Genomic DNA, 18,982 nt, shown 5'->3' on the forward strand with positions numbered 1-18,982 from the left:
CCCCTTTCTTTTCATACCGCATAGAATACAGGCACTTATACTCGCACAGTGGCACCCACGCTACAGAGTTACGTGCTCGGGGTACGAAGTGCTTCTTCGGCTCTTGACTACTCGAGGAAAGAAAGGGATTCGAGGGTCAGAAACGGCCTACCGTCCGGACGTGCGATGTTACGTACCTCGGAGTCGTTGCCGGAGGATGCCTGTTGGTTGCGGGATTTTGACTCCTTGGCTGGGGGATGAACGAAAGTCCGCCTTGCGGGGGCTGCTGTTGACTAGGACTCGTACTCCTGGAGCTACTGGCGCTGCCTATTCCTCCGTTTCCATGCTTCAGTCCTCCTAGAAATAAAATCGACCCGCACGATTAACGTGAGCGAATTAACAATCGCTAACATAGCGACGTTTTCTGCAGGAATATCATTACAACGACGCGGGGTACCGCAGGTAACCGTTGTTGATATAAAGTCGCCTGTTTAACTTTCATGTATTCTTCTGCGGGATGTTAATATCCCGGCAGATTAAGCGGGGGCAGAGAGTTCTGAGGTAAAATGGAAGTTCGGGAGAGGAGGGAGAAGATGTAGAGGAAAAGAATCAGATATACGGATTGCCGAGGCGATGTGGTCCAGGGGATGATGCGTAATACGAGTTTGAAGAACCCTTGCCAGATGGCACTAGTTCACGGAAATCTCGACGGAATATCCCCCGTAGAGGAGCTAAAATTACGATCGTGCGATTCGTCACGCTTTCGGCATACCGTTGATTTTCGCGCGATGAATTCACCCGCCGAATAATCCGATATGAACCCTTGCGCCATTTTCCGGCGATGTTCGAAACTTTTGAACGTATTTCACCCGATCGTGGCGAGGAGATACAAAATTTCCCACGATGCACGAAATTTCTTCTTCGTTTTTCCATCGGGGTCGGGATGCCGTGACGACAATATCAACTAATGATCGAGCCTCTGTATTGGCCGGAGTCCCATAAAACCGTGACTGACTGCCCGTTAAATTAATATGACTGGTGCAGTCGGCTCGCGTCGCCTGCACATGTGTCTTTGATATTTAATATATTTGAAACACACGTTGCACGCGTGCCACCCCGGGAGCGGGAATCGCTGGCGAGTTATAGTTTCACTCGATGTGATCTATACGGTAGACGAAATATTATAACCGTGCCAAGCGCGACGCTTTGCAAAAACACGATTAATTCGAACGTTTTGCCGTCCACGGTGTCGGCTACCTCGCGTCATGTAATTCCACCGTCGGACATGCGACCGAAATTATTCAAGTACAGCAGCAGAATCCGTGGCACGATGTGTCTAGTTATCGTTCTAAATTGGACGAGAGTAACGTCGACGGGTCGGTCGGACGTACGATTATAAGTACACCAATCAACAGCTTCGCGGGAATCTGAATCTGGTTTTCTCTCTCTCTCTCTCTCGCTTCAGCTACGGTGCATTTGAAGCCGCTAATTTAATCGGGCTTTGAAAGTAACTCGCGGTACAGCCGCACGAATCTGTTGTACGTGGACGTGTACGCTAAATGAGAATGACTCTAATTGTAAGTCATTCGTACATGAAATGCTTACGTTCAATTAAGATTTCCGTTTAGAAGATAACGAGTACGTGCGCGCCAGAAATTAGCGTCAGATTTTCAAAAGCCCCTTCAACCGTACGACCTCTGGAACGAGCTATGAATAAAAAGAGCATATTCCATTGGGAGTAAATTAATTACCCTAATCCGGGGATAAATACGATTGGCAGTACGTGAAAAGGACGTGTATAATGATAAAAACAACGGTGTAACGGAGTCCGACCTACCCGTAGGTACATATATACGTATACGTACGTGTACCATGTGTATTCGCTATATGGAGTAATAAAATCGAATTTTGTCACGCGTGTCAAACTTGGCTCTGCAATCCGATTTTTATGACAGTTTTTACGACACCGTGCGAGGGCTAAGGGTACCGACCGACCGTAATATAGGGTGTCAAAATAATATATTCCCAACACGTTGCTCGAAAGCTAGGTGGTTGGTTGGCTTGAGAATCGCGATAATAAAAGGAGAGAAGGTTTCAAACGTGACTAGGCATCGGCGAGGAACTGCTTAGCCGGTACAGATGATTCATTCGGTATTGTATGCAAGAACAGTTATGCCGAAGATCGATCTTTCGTTAAATTAATAGCCCCCCCCCCCCTGTGTCCACGACGCGCCTCGGGCTTCGAGGCTCTTGCGGTGCTTGACCCTCCCCCCGCCGAGTCTAGTTTCATCTATTTGAAAACAATTTCCCAACACTCCTTCTCCGCCTTTCAAATACAACTGTCGCAAAATATCCACCGTCGAAATAAAATCATTGCAATCGAAGGACACTCGACGAGATCAGGAAAACGATCGAATTACAGATCGTTCGTTTTCCTCAACGGAATCAATACATTTTAATCTCACAATATTTCAGCGAAAGTTTCGTTAATTTCGCCAATTCAATTTCAAGTTGAATCAGTCGCGTTGTTATCGGTGTATTATAATTAGAATCCGCGAATACGGTGTGCGAAATATTTCGTAGTCCTTCCACGAGGGATTACGCCCGGATAAGCTCTCGAAAATATCAGATGAAAATGACAGGTCGGAAAAATACGTTCCAGAATAAATTCTCCTATACCGGTAAACAAAGGAAAGCTTTTTCCGCTCTCCCCCTAAATAAATCCGAGCAGGGATATACGAGCTCGTCAAATTCTAGGTAAAAAGCGAAGAACGTCAGTCGCAAAAAATCCAGAGCCAAGCTCCGCACGTACCACCACCCAGTGATACATTTCCAACAATTTACATCGGCACAGCTGTGTACGGGTCACCGCGATTGTCGACCTTTTCCCCGCTAATCCGAAGCACGATGTCAAAAAAATAATCCAAGGGTGAAAAGTATCGGAAATATATATTTTGCACCCTCCGTCGCACCGACTCGGATGACGCGAGACGCGAGACGCGATCCAATTTTCTTTTGGAATCCTGAGCGACGAGTCAAACAATGAAATTGAAACACGAACTCCGCAAGATCTGCTGTTCTTGTTTTTTTTTTTTTTTCTTCATCGCAAACTTTCCTACACCCCGTTATCCCGCGATATTCCACGTCCGACGATGAGATTCAGAAGCGAGGCGATGATAACTGCAGCTGCGCGATTACTTCACGTTCGCTCGATCGTGTCCACGTCAATTTTCTCGGATCTTCGATAACCGCCGTTGACGCCGAGCGAACGTACGCGTTGAAAATTCACGCGATAACGAGTGAAACCAGCCAGCGCGACGGAACGTGCGATTACCAAAAATTGTCTCGCTAGAAACAGCTTGCGCCCTAACGAGATACGAATGGATAATCCATATGATAACTCCGCGCGTTGTTCTCTCGGGACCGTGGAAAAGCGACGCCGAGTTACCTCCGCGTCACGCTCATCAGCGATCCGTCGGGGCTCTGAGAAATGTATATGTAATTACTTACGTCTGGGAAGGAGGAGGAATCGCGTCGGGATCCTCTAGCGATACCGATAAGGGTAGTTCCGGCAAACCCTCGAGCGTTCGACGACCAAACAGTCGAGTCGTAGCGTTATTGCGCGGCCCGCGGGGAAAGTTCACTTGTAATTCGACGTGGGAATCTAAGCGTTCGCGGGATAAACAGCGATATCTCGTAAGGCGAACGACAGACGAACGGGTGCGACTGACGGCGATGCATTCGCCACTCGTGTTCTCATGGCAAACCGAGTACACGTATCGTTACCATACACGCGACCACGCACGCACGTACGTACGTACCTTGGTATGCGTCCGTACGTAACTACGTGTACGTACACAGGACTTGGCAATGGACGCGCCGATTGACGGGCCAAGGAGATTAACTTCAGAGATCGTCAACTCGTGCAGATTAACGTGGCAAAAGCTGTTGGACGTTTGCGAGGTAGCTTTAACGACGCGATAATGGGAACCACTTTCAAATTATGCGTACGGTAGTCGAGAGTCGAGCGGCGGTCATGTATGCCGGGTATGTAGAGCTGCGGCATATCGGGGCAATTTCTTCTCGTATCGAGCTAACGATGTGGGGAGTTAATCTTAATTGCGCTTACGTATGTATGTACCCCGTAAACATTGAATCGCCTTCTTTTTCATCCGTTTATTTCTTGATTTGTTAAGTTTTGTTTTAAAGTTGCATCGGGTGCGAGAAACTCGATACTCGCGGAGACGACGTGAGAGTGAACCGAATTTCGGAATTTTGGAGGAATTTTTATGCGCCGCCAGGAATGTGTAGATAACGCCGAAAAATTGAACGAATGAAATTCTTCGATACTGAATTAATTTTGTTATTTCCAAGTCAAGGAAGCTTCGAATTTTTGCTTTCGTATTTTTTCATTTCCGAACTTTATTAGTCCACCCCGTTCGGTCGAAGTTGTTCCCTGAGGGACATTCGTAACTCAACGCGTTAGAGGTAAGAAATATTTTACAAAAAAACGGCTATTCATTCGATCCAATATATGTGCGAGCATTATAATCGTCTTGATATATTTCCGTGCTAGAAAAAGTGGAGGAGAAAAAGTTGGTCGCATGTTAACAAATATATGATCACGTAGCCCCGCGGTATAAAATAAGAATTCCGTTTTAGCGACGACGTATTTGTTAGATATAATCACACCGCACTCCTCCGACAATTACATACTCGTATGTACGTGTATTCGGCTGGCGTGAATACGACGACTGTTATCCGTAAAATAACATTTGTTTCGCGCGGGAAAACAAATCGAAAAAAGAATTCGAAGCGCGGTGCACGGAAGTTGATAACGAGAGAAAGAGTGGAAAATCAGTGATTCTTCTCGAGTGGCATAAGAAAATTGTGGTCATGACCTACGTTTTGTTATTATACATGCGATACGAATTTTACGTTGGCGGTGTGGAGCTAGAGAGAGGTTCGTCCTCGTTAAACTTTGAGAGGTCTAATTCGGTGAGAGATAAGCCCTAGTCGCGTATTCTCGCGTTATACGTACGTATGTCCTCGAGGAGCGACGTCGTAACGGGATATAAGGCGCCGAGTGTCTGGAGAGTCTCTTACCTCTCTCGGAGTTTTGACGGGTATCCGATAATCAGAGTTTGCCATATAAGAAGTTTATGGTGTACGAAATCGAGTCGGTCACGACCGATGGGATACCGCGTATCCATTATATCCGCGTAGAAGCTGTACCATGTCCAGTATTGGAACTATACGTATATACGAACAGTCGGTTCTATTCATAGAGCGGTGAAAAGACGCGGTGCGTGTCGAGCGCGACGTTCTTTTTTCTTTCGAGGGGAAACTGAAGATCCCAAAATTTTCTGAGGTTTCTATCACAACAAAAAAACGGCCTCCCCAAGCGTCTGGCAATTAGCTCCGAAACCTCCCCATGCTTCATTAATTACTATTTCGTGTGGCTCCCGATGTGACCCGAAACTTCAGTTTCTACAAATTTTACTTCCTTGATTCTAAGGAAAGTGAAGCTGGATTTCCTGAGTCCTGAGCTCCTTTGGATATTCGATTTTTCTCCTTTGCAAGTTCATTAGCAATTCGCTTCAGAGAGAGCTTGGATTTCTCTAGATCGTTAAATTTTAGAAAATTCGAGCCTTTCGCGTAGCCCTTTGTTAGAAAAATTCGGGATGAACGAAAAAATATCGTTCGACAATCCAAGGACATTGGGCACGTGTAGGTACACGTTGTACGTACATCCGGCGACAACCAGCGTTCGGTGCGTTAATATTGACCGTCGATGTCACCAGGGGGTCCCGTGGGACGGGATCACTAATGTGACCAAGTGTTTGTGTTCAGCCACTGTTTCCCAACCCTAGTTTCGTCCGTCGGTCGCGGAGCAACGGAGCGTCGCGACGCCTTTCGTTGTATCGGTTTGCCAGTGGGTGTGTAGGAAGCTGTATCTCCACCGCGATAACGGGACATCGCGTCTGGGACGAGACGGAGGAGGAGACGGCATTTGCATAGGATGAATAACAATCGAAAGTGTCAGTCTGCTAGAGGTACTCGGTGTTCAGCTGGTGTCTATTATCTATTACCGATGTTTAGTTTGCGAACGTCGCTTTGTGCGGTTCGTACTCCTTGGGAAAATAAGGGATTCGTGTACACGGGCGAACGGGCGAAACCCCGAGGGGTAACGTGCCACGAGCTGCAGGGGCGTCAGTCAGGCTCAACAGACTTCGAGTTCCGGGGGTGGCGGGGTGGAGAGAATAGGAGATGGAAGAAGAGAGGAAAATCCAGAAGGGGGGGACGGGGGTGTGAGTCATGGGACAGCTTCGGCCTACTGATTGAATATTTGTAGATCCGTATCACCGACAAGCACTGCGCCCGAACTACGACCAGAGCCGCGTACTTCGATCCCTTAAAATATTTCACCCTAGTTTTCATAATCCGCCAGAGGGGGTGGGTGGATTAAAATTATCGGCGTGCAATAATAAAGCGCGGAGTAATGGAAACGATGTTCGAAACCGATTGATTTAATTTCGTTTCGTAAAACTAAGCTGGACTCTTTTTTTTTTTAAGATCGATATATTCGGAGACCGCAGTTATATTCGTAATGCATTTTGTCGACAGAGTGGCCGGTTTCGTAACAGCGGGGTAACCGATCGATCGGACACCGTTAGGTGAAAGAGCACGATTTATATTGAGACATCGAAGGATAAAGAATTGCCGGCATGTGTCTCGGACAGGACCTGAGAGAACCGGAGTTGTCGGGCACCCCGTGACACACGGCTGGGCGATTCTCATGCGATGTATAGGTATATGTATATATACATACGTACGGTTACGTACGTTCGGGAGATAAGAGAGCCGCAACACCGATCGTTTAGAAAAGAGAACAAAATTAATGTCAAGATCAGGAAAAGGAAAATAAGCAACGGTAATCGATAAAAGAATGGGCGCAAAAAACGAGAAGGATTCGATCGAAGACGTAGGAAATAAGACAAGCGACTGACAGGGAATAAGGGTGAAGAAGGAGTTCTGACCCTGAGAAATATTGACCCACGGGGAAAGGGATAGGAACGAACGAGGTACCTAGGATGAATCGGGACCATATATTCCCGGGGGATTAACCACACGTAGTATTATACGATCGAGGTGTAGGAGGATAAAATTTAATCATCTTTTCTCCAAGACTTAATAAAGTCGTCCTGAGGGTAGCTTTGTAAGCCTCTTATGAAAATTTCACGCGCTTCGTCAACGGATGGCGGGAAGCGCACCTTTTCATCGGATAAGTGAGAAAAAGGGACGAAGATATATACGAGAGAGTGTGCGGCTGTGAAAAATAATTGAGAATAATTACCGAGTGAAGATCTCGAAAAGATGTTCGTCGATTCGACGCCATTTCCATGCCGCTAGTCGTACGATAAAACGCGAGCGTATACATGTCAGCTGGTGATGCAGTTGCATAAAAAATGTAACTTTGTATATCCCAAATTGGGTTCATCTCTCGAATCAACCCCCTGATCCAATATCCTATCGAGGCCTAAGCCGGGTCTATCTCTCCGTAGGGGTGAGAGAACGCAAAAAAAAAAAGGTAAGGGAAGGGAAGGGGGAAAAGGACCAATATCTCCTAGTCGGTTAGTATAAGCGCATAGAGTAAGCTCCGGTTTCTCCCTTTTCCGTGGCGCGACGCGCGGGACGAGGGTGGCCCGATAGTCGGGGGTTTGATATTCTCGAGCGCAAAAATTTACGAAGGACTCGATGCGGGAAAGAGAAAAAACCGGCAAAAAAAAAAAGAACCGCCCACGGTGGTCCTGCACTCGGAGCGGCACGCCGTGCAACTCCCTTTCCTCCGGAGTGGCGGTACAAATGCGTGAAAATCAAATCGCTTCCTGGTGCAACGTCGGCAAGGGAGGAACATCTGTTGCCGCCAGTCATTCGGCGGGTTTAGTCCTCTCGTTTATACTCTACTTTCCTCTCCTGCGTCGCACTCCCTCGAGCAATTTCGTAGCCGACGCAGTCACCCGTTTTTCGGCCCCCGTAAACGATGTACGCGTACCCCGTACCTCTTACCTTTATGAATTGAACTGTGCTTTTCCTGGCTCGAGAAAACAAAAACCGAAGCGAGAAGAGAGAAAATACAAAAAAATAAAAAAAAAATAAAAAAAAAACTTGCAAAGGAGGACCGCGGACTTTGGAGCACTTTTAATTAAGATTTTTACGACGTTACCTGGGTATACTTTCATTAAAGCTGTTATTACGTCCAACCTTCCGAATGCTCCGTTTGCCTTGACGACGAAATTGCAAAGCACTAAAGTATCGGCTGGTGATTACGGACCAAGCGAATTACTTAAGAGTCCCGTTATCCTTATAATATCCGCAGCCACCGAAAACCGTGAGCTTTTCGGTGAACAACCGAGAAGGTGTGTACGTGACGTAACCTCATCCACAGACATGTTAAGAAAGTCGTTTCATTGTTCGGTTTATTATTTTTTTTTTTGTCTAGTCCCTTCAAAAATTTTGATAATAGTCTTTTTTCCGGCTCTCCGTCGTTCATTTATTAACCGTAAAAAATGATCATTTGTCAGGCGAGCGACAAAGTGCGTCCGCAGGTCGAGCATTTTATTCAGGTACGGAAGCACGTCGATCGATCAACGTTCCAGAATAAGTACACGAAGAAGTTGCGTTGTTTGCGCGGAGTACAAGAGGGGAAAAAAAAAGCGGAGGGCAGAGGAAAAAAGCTGAAACGAAAAAAAGCGGCTCATTTAACGGCGTCGTTACATTCGTCCGTTATAAACTATAAATAAATCGGCGATCCTTGGACGCGGTCGCCGGTATCTACACGGTACAAGCTCGGATGAGGAGGCGCACCGGTGCTGAGCTTCGCAAAGGACTGACTGAGAACGGCTGCTGCGGAGTCAAAGAGTTCTCTGCGCCTTCGCTCTTGACTCACTGCAGTATTTTCTCTCTCTATATATGTATATATTTGCATCTGTGTAAAACAGCGACCGTGCAGTATATACTTTTACGCATTTACGTATACGTGTTTACGTGTACACGTAAGTGCAATAAGACACACCGTCGCACCGCGACCTCAACCTATGTATGTACGCTACGGAGCTTTTTATAAGCGTCTACGTATGCGCATACGGTCTATACATGCTCCGTACACGTTTCACGTGTATTGTATACAACGTGTACCGTAAACAGCGTATGAAAATGTATTTTTATTCCATATATGCATACGGAAGAAGGGGATGGAACATGCGGTGAATAGTCGATGTGTAGTCAGATATGCATGTGTATGCATATGAGTGCGTATACCTACGTTACATATACTTGGAAAATGTGCATATATATGTGGTAATATACGTCTGTGACTATCTTCGTTTTTTCTATGTGTTTCTTTTTTTTGTTGCCAATTTTTTTTTCCAGCATTATTACGTATGCCTATAGTATTTGTGGAACTGAAAGTGAGGTGAGCGTATACCTATGCATGTACGTACGTACGTGAGACAAAAAAAAATGCTTTTAAAATCTCTTCGTAGATTTTTAGTTCAGATTTTAGTACCCCGGCAGGGGGGAATATTTTTATCCTTTTCATTCGGGGTGCAGGCCGCGATTTGTCAAGATTTTAACGGTGAGAAATGGAGAAAGAAAACTGAGAGAGGAGGAAAAATAAAATGACGGAAAAAAAAAAAAAGGAAAAAGGAGGATTGGAAATATAAGACACGCTTTTTTCGTCATACGGTATACAGGCATCCGGTGAACCAATAAATTCCTTTTCACCCCACAAACGCGTGCCAAATAGAATCCTAATCCGAAGCCATCAATTTTATTTTAACCAACCATATAATATTGTGACAGGGTTATAAAATTATTGGATAATTTTTTGCCGCTTAACTATCACGACTGAGCTTTTAGGATCGAGTGATTGAAAAAGAAGTGGAAAAAATTAAGTCGCAGTTCGGATAGACAGACCGAAGATTGCAGATAATTTTGTCGAGTTATTACCAAACAAAAAAATTGCCCGTATCTCCAGGCACATTTTTCACTGGAATACGATGGTTCGAGACTATAAAAAAATTCGTGATATACCGATCTGAGATCGGTAAATTCATGTCAGCAAAAACCTAGCAGACCTAAAAGCAAAATAAATTAGCATGATAAATCTGAGATTTATGTGGCAAACAAAACGCATATCATCGCATAAGAGGTTGACATTAAAATCAAGCGACTAGGAAGTGTGAAATCTGGTTAAAGATGGAAAAAGTAAGAAGACATACGCTACAATGGGTATTAAGGTTGAAATCTAAAGGCACGCGCGGCTCACCCTTCTCGTGAATATTATAACGGACCAGCAGCTGACCCTTGCGAACCGCGGTGGACCAACGTAGTCCGTGTAGGTAGGTATCTCGAAAACCCTTTTCGAAAGGTCTCGCTTGTACAGAAAGTGATCGCCGTTAGTCGATCGCACTAAAATTTCAACTGCAGCACCTCGCACCACCTTTCCGGGCAGCCTCCCTCGCGAAACTGATTTTTATTTCCAACATTTCCCTTAGCAAGGTACACATTGCAGAGGGATTACCGTGTGTTCATGGATTTCGAGCTCGTACACGTCTCTCGTTGTTCAAAGCTACCGGGGCGACTCGGTGTTGGTGCGCTTTTATCGTTGATAGGTGTGTGCGTTTCGCGTGGATCGCGAGACCCTCGGTTTCGCAGAGAAACTCCTCTCCTCTCCTCTCCTCTCCGCGTTCCGCGTTCCGCGTACCGCGCTCGAGTTCTCGGTCTCAAACTCTCCTCCGACCCTTCCATTCGTGCGACTCTGGAGTACCTGCGCCGCCGACGACCTCGCAACGCACCAAGTTCATCATCAACGTGTCCGACGCCCTGCGCCGCGACGTACACATCGCCGTACCTGCGGTTTGTGAGAAAGTAAAAAGCGCCCAGAAACGTCGAACACCTCGCGAGGTTTGAGAACACCGCCGAGGGCTCGAGGCGCCGCCGATACGCGGGGAGTCTCCGAGCGTGCCCGCGATATTTCTGCGATAATTGCTGCAACGACGCGAAACTCGCGCGAACAAAGATCCAGTCGCGGCTGCACGACTATACGCATGGGAAGGTTAACACATGCGGGGTATCAAACCCACACGTATATCCCGTCTCCCTTTTTAATATCGCCGTCCAATTAGACCCGACTCTCGCTTTCATTAATCTTCTATTGATCGACCGATTCTTGCGTATGTGTGCAGCGTTTAATCATATCGCAGCGAGTAGGGCATACGCGCGCGCGGGGGTGTACGTGGTGGCATCGACGGTCGGATGATCGAATCGAATTACACTTGCGCGCACTTGCGATTTTAGCGCTAAACGATTCCCCGATTTCATCGCACCCGGATGAGTCGTAATGCCGATAAACTCTCGACGATCTCGAATGTGTTTCCATCTCGCGAATGGAACGTCGGATACGATTCCTCTTGATGAATTTTAGACGGAAACGAAGAGACAAAAACGAACGTCGAATCATCGATGGCACTTATAATTACATTGGGGGCCGGGCGAAAAAAATTCTGCTCGAAACTTGAACCGAAATTTTCAAAAACGATAGAACTCACATGTGTATACGATACGTGTATTTCGGATCCTTTGATACAACGTATTTATAGTTCTTCAAATCTTCATCCGCATGATACGTGTCCACGAATCTGTATATATACGTATGTACGTTTCTTACGGAGAAAAAGTGAGCCGCACACGTGATCGTATGTGTATACGTGATAGGGATATATACATATAACGCGTATACACGTCGTTCATGATGCATCAACTCCTATACCTGCAGCAGCCAGCACTCCCCCTTCGGTTAGCGCCGAGTCAGAGCTGTAGCGAAGCTGTATAACTCGAAGGGTTGTATTTTTAACCTAGCAAGAGATTTAAAGGCCCGCAAATGTCCCTCGGTGCAGTAATTCTCATTGTCGTTCGTTGAGTCGGTCGAGATATTTCACCCGAAATTCGAAGTCGAGACGTTCCGTTGCCCCCATTTTCATTTCCGGTTTTCGAAAACTCAAGTCACACCTGTAGCGGTTGTCGCGCGCGTCGTGCGATTTGACCTTTGCTTTCCGATTTTCCTTACGCCGGTTTTTTTTCCACTAGATCTTATCGCCTTCCTTTCATCGGACCTCGTTAGTACTTCGTACTCGTAAGAAGTTACGGAGAATTTTATGTATCGGTGCTAACGAATGTCCCCCACCCCCTAGCAGTCGTAGCAAGATTTGCCTCAAATTACAAGCTCCGCGAAGTTCTTTTGCGAGTGAAACTAGATCCCGGCGAAACGGTGATCCTTGTACACTCGTCGTCCGTTTTTACGGCGCTAATTATTGCGGAGATCGATTTTCCACGCCTCGTGTTCGAGCGGTGGAGCGGGAAAAAAAAAAAATAATCGGTGAATAGTTGTGCGGAAAAAATAAAGGATCGAGTTCGTGGTCTGACAAAAAAACAAATTCAGAGACCCTTGTCACGAAAGTTTTCGTAGAATTAATTAGAGAAAAAATTCAGGTATATATGAGAGTCGAATCGGAAGATTGTCGTGCGTTGTTTTTTTTTTTCCTCCAACAAAATGGTTTATTTCAAACCAGATTTCACCGCGGTCCTGAATATAAATTTCGTTATTCTTTCTGGAGAAGGAGGACCTCTTCAGACTTTACGGAAAAATCGAATGGAGAACGAACGAAAGAAAAAAAAGAAAGAAAGAGAAGGAAAAAAACTTTTCGAAAGACTTAGGTACGCGTACGTGTGTTAGATAAGATATTTTTAGGGTGGCGAATTATCTCTTACAACCCTCGAGGGAAATCTTACCCCAAAAATCATCATTTTCATAACACTTGCAAGCATGCCGCTACTACGCAGACTGCAGGGTATATACCGACGAGCTTAACTTCTGCCACCCCATAAACTTGATAAATTTCATGGGCAACCACCCCCTCGACCCTCCTCCGCCCTTCTTATTCCTCATATTTCGGTATATCTGCTGCCGCACCGTGACGCTGTACAGCGACGCAGCAACTTTCCTTCCGTCGTATGAACGAAACCGCCATATAACCACGCGGCATCACCGTATCCTTACCGCCTCGTATAAGGCGTTAAGTGCTAAGCGAAGTTCAATCCCGCAGGATCTGTATACACACACGTATATCTATATCCCGTTGGCGGCCCGGAAAAGTTAAGTACATCCTACGGGGTGGTGTGAACTGTAGAGTGGTGCGCGCGTTACGCCTCGCACGAAGAGTCGTCGTTCCAACTTCTAGGCGTATAGAGTCGTAACATTGAAATCATGAGTCGTCAGTTTTTTTTCTCTCTACTTTCTATTTTGCCTCTCTGTTTTTACGGCCGTACACGCATCAATCAAGCTTTTCTTTTTTTTTTTTTTTTCTTCTTTCGAGTCATTTTTGTTTCCTCCGCGCGCTTCGGCATCAGCCCCTTCCTCGCGACGCTTTTAAGCCTTCTCTAGCCCCTTGACAAACATCGAGGATATACGCCTGACACACCGCGGCGACATGTACATAATTGCGCGTGGATATTAAGTCGCCTGAATCCGAGCCGTGTGTTATTCTTATTTTTCGAAACAGCCATAAACTAGAATCCTGACCTAGGGCCGCGTAACGCGCGTTGCGCGTCGGCCCGGTTCGGTCGTCAGCTTCTCGAATCTAGTAGATTTCGGTCTAGCCTAGTAGAGGGTGTCCTGAAAGATCTAATAAATAAGAACGGCACGAGCCGAGGCGCGTAAGAAGAAGGAGAAAAAAAAATGAAAGAAAGAAAGAAATGGAGGGAAAAAAGGAAAGCGAGAGGAGAGGAGAAAAAAAAAAGAAGAAGGAACTTCGACGTGAAACTGTATCGTAAAACAGGGCGACGCGCGTCTATTTCTACCGGGCGTTTTCGGTCCTACCCAACAGTCCCGAGCAACGTTAGCGTCGACGTTGCGCGGCATCCGTATCCAGGGAGACACGCGCTTTGATGTAGGGTATGTATCAACGTAGAACGCCTGCATCCCCTAAACGAAAGCGACGGTTCTCAACCGGTTTTCGCATTCAGTTTCTCGTCAAATGTCGGCATCATCGTAGCCGGACGAATACTCGTTTCACCGTGGAGTGTGAACTGTGTAAATACACCGTCGTTGTTTGAATTTTACCCAGAAACAGACTGGGATATTATCAGCCTCCGGGAAAGATATGTTTACATAATCTTGAAAGTGATATGCATTTTTCATTTATCTTTTAGTTTTTCATCTTTTTCTTCAAAATGTATAGCGGACGACGTTTCAAAGAAATTTCGGATAAAGAAAATTCCGAAAAACAGAAGGAATCGCACTCTCCCAAAAGGTGTGATCCGAGATTAACTTTCTGAAAAATTTTGGAGCGAGGTGAATCTTCGAATGAGATTGTTTCTGAAAATTTTAAAATACACTAAAATGACTCTCGACGAATCTTCCGTCGGATTTTTCCATCGCCTTGGTTCGCTCAACGAAATGAAAAACTTGATCCCTCGACCGCGGCGCGGCGAGTAATATGGAAATTCACGGACATTGAGAACCGTTTGGAATCAGCGTGCACATCTGGTCAGTAACATTGGGAGCCCTAGGCACGGGAGTTGGAATTATGGAGCAAAGTATAAACTATGGGGTTGCACCCCATAGGCATCGGAGTTTCGTTGCCAATGTGTGGGTATAAGTACGGATGCACGTACACGCGTCTGCGAATGTGGGTAACGTAGGTGCGCAATAGTTGTGAGTGAGTATTGTACACGAACGCACATTTATAGGCGCGCGTACTTACGCATTCGTAGGCACAAAGCGCAGCCCCTTCTCGCACGTAGGAGTATCTATAGGCGGTAGCGCGCGACGGCCATATCTCTTAAAACGTTCCGAAATGTGCAAAGGGTTGCTAAAAGGCGGAAGGCTTCACGGGCTAATGGGGTTTTCTCTGTTAAACCAAAACCCCTTGGAAGCCGAATTTAATTTTCGGCGAACCTGGCGGGGGATGGGCGCCGCGCCACCGCCTCTCGTACACGGAGAAGTGAGGAAGATTTTCAGAAAACACGTCGAGCGGCGTCGTACCGACCAGCCTATGGGGAGAGACGCGAAACTCGCTTAATTTCGTCCAGCCGCAGACCATCAACCGCGAGTCGACTGACCTCGTCGAGCGTTTAAATAATTCACCGATCGTTCGTCGCCCGAGGAAATCTCCGCTCAAAATCCACGAGTCCGTCGGAGTACGAAATATCGTCCGTCTCGACGACCGCGAAAATCATCCGTTGCCACATCTGAAGTAACGATTCACGTTGTCCACCGTTGAAATAATCCTCAAAAACCGAAAGCTTGATCCAGAAGCAATGAAAAGTGCGAATGAATTCTGGTGTATACTCGATACCATTTTTCGTATTCCCCGTAGCAGAATCGTTAATTCCATACGGAAAGAGTCGAGTTTCATCTTTTATCATACAGTCGCTGCAGATATATGTATATATTCGGGGAGAATACCGGGCGGTGCGTCTACGCCGAGCGGTGGAATATGGATATCGAGGATGGGGTGGGAAATTGGTAGACTCCCTGTATTCTCGTATCCTCCGCGTATCTATGGCAGCAATTGCGTCGTCGTTGTTATCTTCGCGTATCGTTGTGTACACGTATACATCTGCCCACGTTCAATTTTCTCGAGCCGCTTTTCTGGAATCAACCTGCGCCTACGTCTTTGTCGCGAATTGCCGTCTCTCCCACGCTCACCTTATACCTCGAGATAAATTACGTGCGAATACAGCGTAGCTCGGCGCGGTTAGGTCGACCGCGATTAGATAAGTATATTCGGTCGCGTAGACCTCCGAATGAAATTTTTCCTCATTTTCAATTTTTTTATCATCAACTGTGGAATAATGTGAAGGAAAATGAAAGGAGAACGTGGCTGAAATTAAAGTAGTCCGTCCATGCATCCGTATCGATTGAGATGACTAACCGAGTTGGGTTTGATGCGCTGGCGAAGGTGCAGGTCTCACTTTGTCCGGAGGACATCTTCTTGTCGCGGCGACCGTAGCCGGCAAGGGGATGCTGGTGCCGCCCTGGACACCGGGACCACCCGCACCCGCCTGCTTGTTGTAGGGTGAAGGCAATCTGTAATCAAACGGAATGAAATTATTAAGCTATAACGATTCGTTTTGCAAGCTTTTACGTACGTGTAGTCGGTTAGCTCTCGGCTCTTTTGAGCCTCCCGAACAATCTGCATGAAACTAACGAATTCATTCAGCTTTGCCCCGCGGCGGCGGTTATTTCCAAGCAAATTTGTATCCAGTAATCACCCTATTATTCCAGATATTGATTTCCGAATGTCTATATCGACGATGCGTACCGCGGTTACGAGCTCCGAATATTATTTTTCGGTGTTACCGAACGGTCGCGCTCGTTGTCGTGCCGATGAGGAGGTTTTCGTTGGCTACTAAAAAAAAAAAAAAAATGGGACGAGATCGATTTTCACGTGTTTACCAAACTAATATCTCTCGTAACGCGTACGTGACAAACAGATGCAGCGAGATGAAATTCAACCGCAAACGGATATCTTGTTTCCACCACGTTGGATACTCGAGTATTCGGGATACTCTTGGAAACTTCAAATGAGGATTTCTAAGGCCTACAGTCTTGGAAGGAAAGAATTTCGAAAATATAATCGCATATTTTCGACCATACGAGCACGGCTATTTTCTTATCTCTCGAAAACTTGAGCGGAGCACCGAAACGTAGCTGGGACTTTCCGATCGGTTGTACTTCCTCCGTTTTAGTCTGTCGTGATGCGAGAAAAAAAACTGAGTAAAGTGCGACCGTAAAAAGCTGAAGCGAAAAAGAAATTCGAAGATAGCGACGTCGTCGCTACGGATCCATGGATTTCTTGTTGACCCGTTGATTTACGACTCGCACTCCGTTTTCCGACGTTTCTTACCACTTACGTTATACTACAAACTGCAGCACCGCCTTTCGATGCACGTGATGCTCAGACCAGCCGCGTTTAATACGCGTCGGGCACGGCGATGCAGATATAATTTGTCGGGAAGTTTACGTCAAAATAACTCGTTATAACACGTTGAAATACTAGCGAGACAAGAATGCCGAGAATTTCACGTTGAGCCCACCAACCTCAGCGTATATTATATTATAACGGGGCGAACGCGCGCAGAAACAAACACTTCGCGCTATCCCACCACCGTCGAAAATGGTTTCAAATTTAGCGAACCGATAGCTCGTATCCTCGTTGACACGCAACATAATTCGTATTTTATCAGCCGCTAAAAATTTTTGACTAACTTGATTCTCCGATCGATGATATTCGATCGTACCAATCGTGTGTCTCTCGTCAAAATTTTGGATTCGAGAAAAAATCTCTCGTAGCAGCAAGAAAAAAAAGCATGGAATACAACGGGAGTCTCGTTCGATCCGAAACGTGGGCAATAATTCTCGATAAAATTCAAAGAGCTCGATTAATAATTCCCATGGACTCTATATTACAACGATCATTGGGATCGGGGGCGCCGCGTCTCTTCCCGCGACCCACGTCTGTTTCGAGGGATCGTCCCGACCCTCGTCACGTGATTTCAATACACACGTCATTGTGCAATTCTATACGGTAAGGTATGGCGAATGATGGGGCAGGATATACGTGTACGCGTTACGTACACGTATACCAGTGTACGGGCTCTGACAATGGACTTAGTCGCAATCGATTGAGTATTCTCTATTAATAAGGGACCCTTCTGGCCCATGATTCGATATCGCGTTTGAACCGGGAGCATTCGCTAAACTTTAATGCCCGAGGAGACCGACGGCGCAAGAAAAGCCATAAGTCCACCGTCGTCAGCGTCGTTTAACCCGTACCAAAGGAATCGCAAATGTACAACTAATCTGAATACCATAAAATTAATGGAGACGAATTAATTATCGACGGCCGGCATAACAGGACGTCAGAATCCGAGTCGTATTACAGGATTCCGAGTACTTAGTTTTTGAATCGAGTTAATTGCGAATCGGTTGAATTTTTTGCGGCGACTTTTCAGTTCAGCGAAAAAAATTAATCGAAATCATTGTTCGTACGTTGCGATGAATGAAAAACGGGTATCATCGCAGTTTAATGGCGCGTGTAACCAATCATTAACGAATGCACTCTCATTCGATTCTCGCTGCAGTTGGTGTACGGGTACGCATGTAACGGCGGAATGGTATAATTTGTAATTTAAAACACGATGATCACCAGACCGTGATAGGGTTCTGTTCTCTCGTCGAGCAATTCGCATAATGGAGTTGAACTCCCGTTTCCACTCGCCGTATTATATCGACGATCAAGCGGACCGATATCGCCGCTGTACATCGTGCATTTTAAAAGAGCGCATAGTTCGCGTTTTTCGGTGGTGAATTATTGCGCCGGGGTACGAGAAATTTCTGTAAAGCCCGGACAACCTCGCGCTACCGCGATATTTCGCCTCTCCCGTTCAATGTTTCGAGATAAGAGATGGGAAGTAAGTCGCGTATAGCGAACGCCCCCGGGGTTCGAGGGAATCCGTGATAATCGGAAAGGTTTCGAACGCGTTTTGAATATCGAATCCCGATCGAAAGTCCTTTGTCAGCTTTTACGCGTGGTCAGAGCGAAAAAAGCGCGCCCGCAGAATGAAACCGCGCGTGAACCGAGGCTTCTACCCGTACGTCACAATACCCCGTAAATACCGGATCAGAATTTCGCGTTTCATCTACGGGGTGAGCCGTTTTAAATATTCCAATGGAATATTTTACGACAGGCGAACACAATCGACGGTCACGTCGCGGTTCCTTCGATATCCGTAGCTACGTATCTTCGACGTACGCGTAGATAAGCGAAATTTTCTGAGAATAGTAAAATCGATTTTCTCGATTGTCTCCAGAATACGATACACCTAATACACGACGCGATAGGAATCGAGGGATAAGGTCATTTGGCGGATTATC

At 46.2% G+C, this 18,982-nt stretch overlaps 1 protein-coding gene across 5 annotated transcripts in view; it reads right to left on the reverse strand.

Moving 5' to 3' along the window:
• Nucleotides 1–18,982, reverse strand: part of LOC105684814 (protein sickie) — a 164,370-nt gene that overhangs the window by 62,484 nt on the left and 82,904 nt on the right. For all 5 annotated transcript variants that reach the window (XM_048650276.1, XM_048650274.1, XM_048650275.1 and 2 more), the window contains 2 exons: nucleotides 15,978–16,132; nucleotides 177–336 (listed from right to left, as the gene is read on the reverse strand). In XM_048650276.1, coding sequence (XP_048506233.1) covers nucleotides 177–336; nucleotides 15,978–16,132 — 315 coding nt within the window. The remainder of the gene's footprint in view (nucleotides 1–176; nucleotides 337–15,977; nucleotides 16,133–18,982) is intronic.

This window comes from Athalia rosae, chromosome 2, assembly GCF_917208135.1.
Source record: "Athalia rosae chromosome 2, iyAthRosa1.1, whole genome shotgun sequence".
Classification (NCBI taxonomy): domain Eukaryota; kingdom Metazoa; phylum Arthropoda; class Insecta; order Hymenoptera; family Athaliidae; genus Athalia; species Athalia rosae.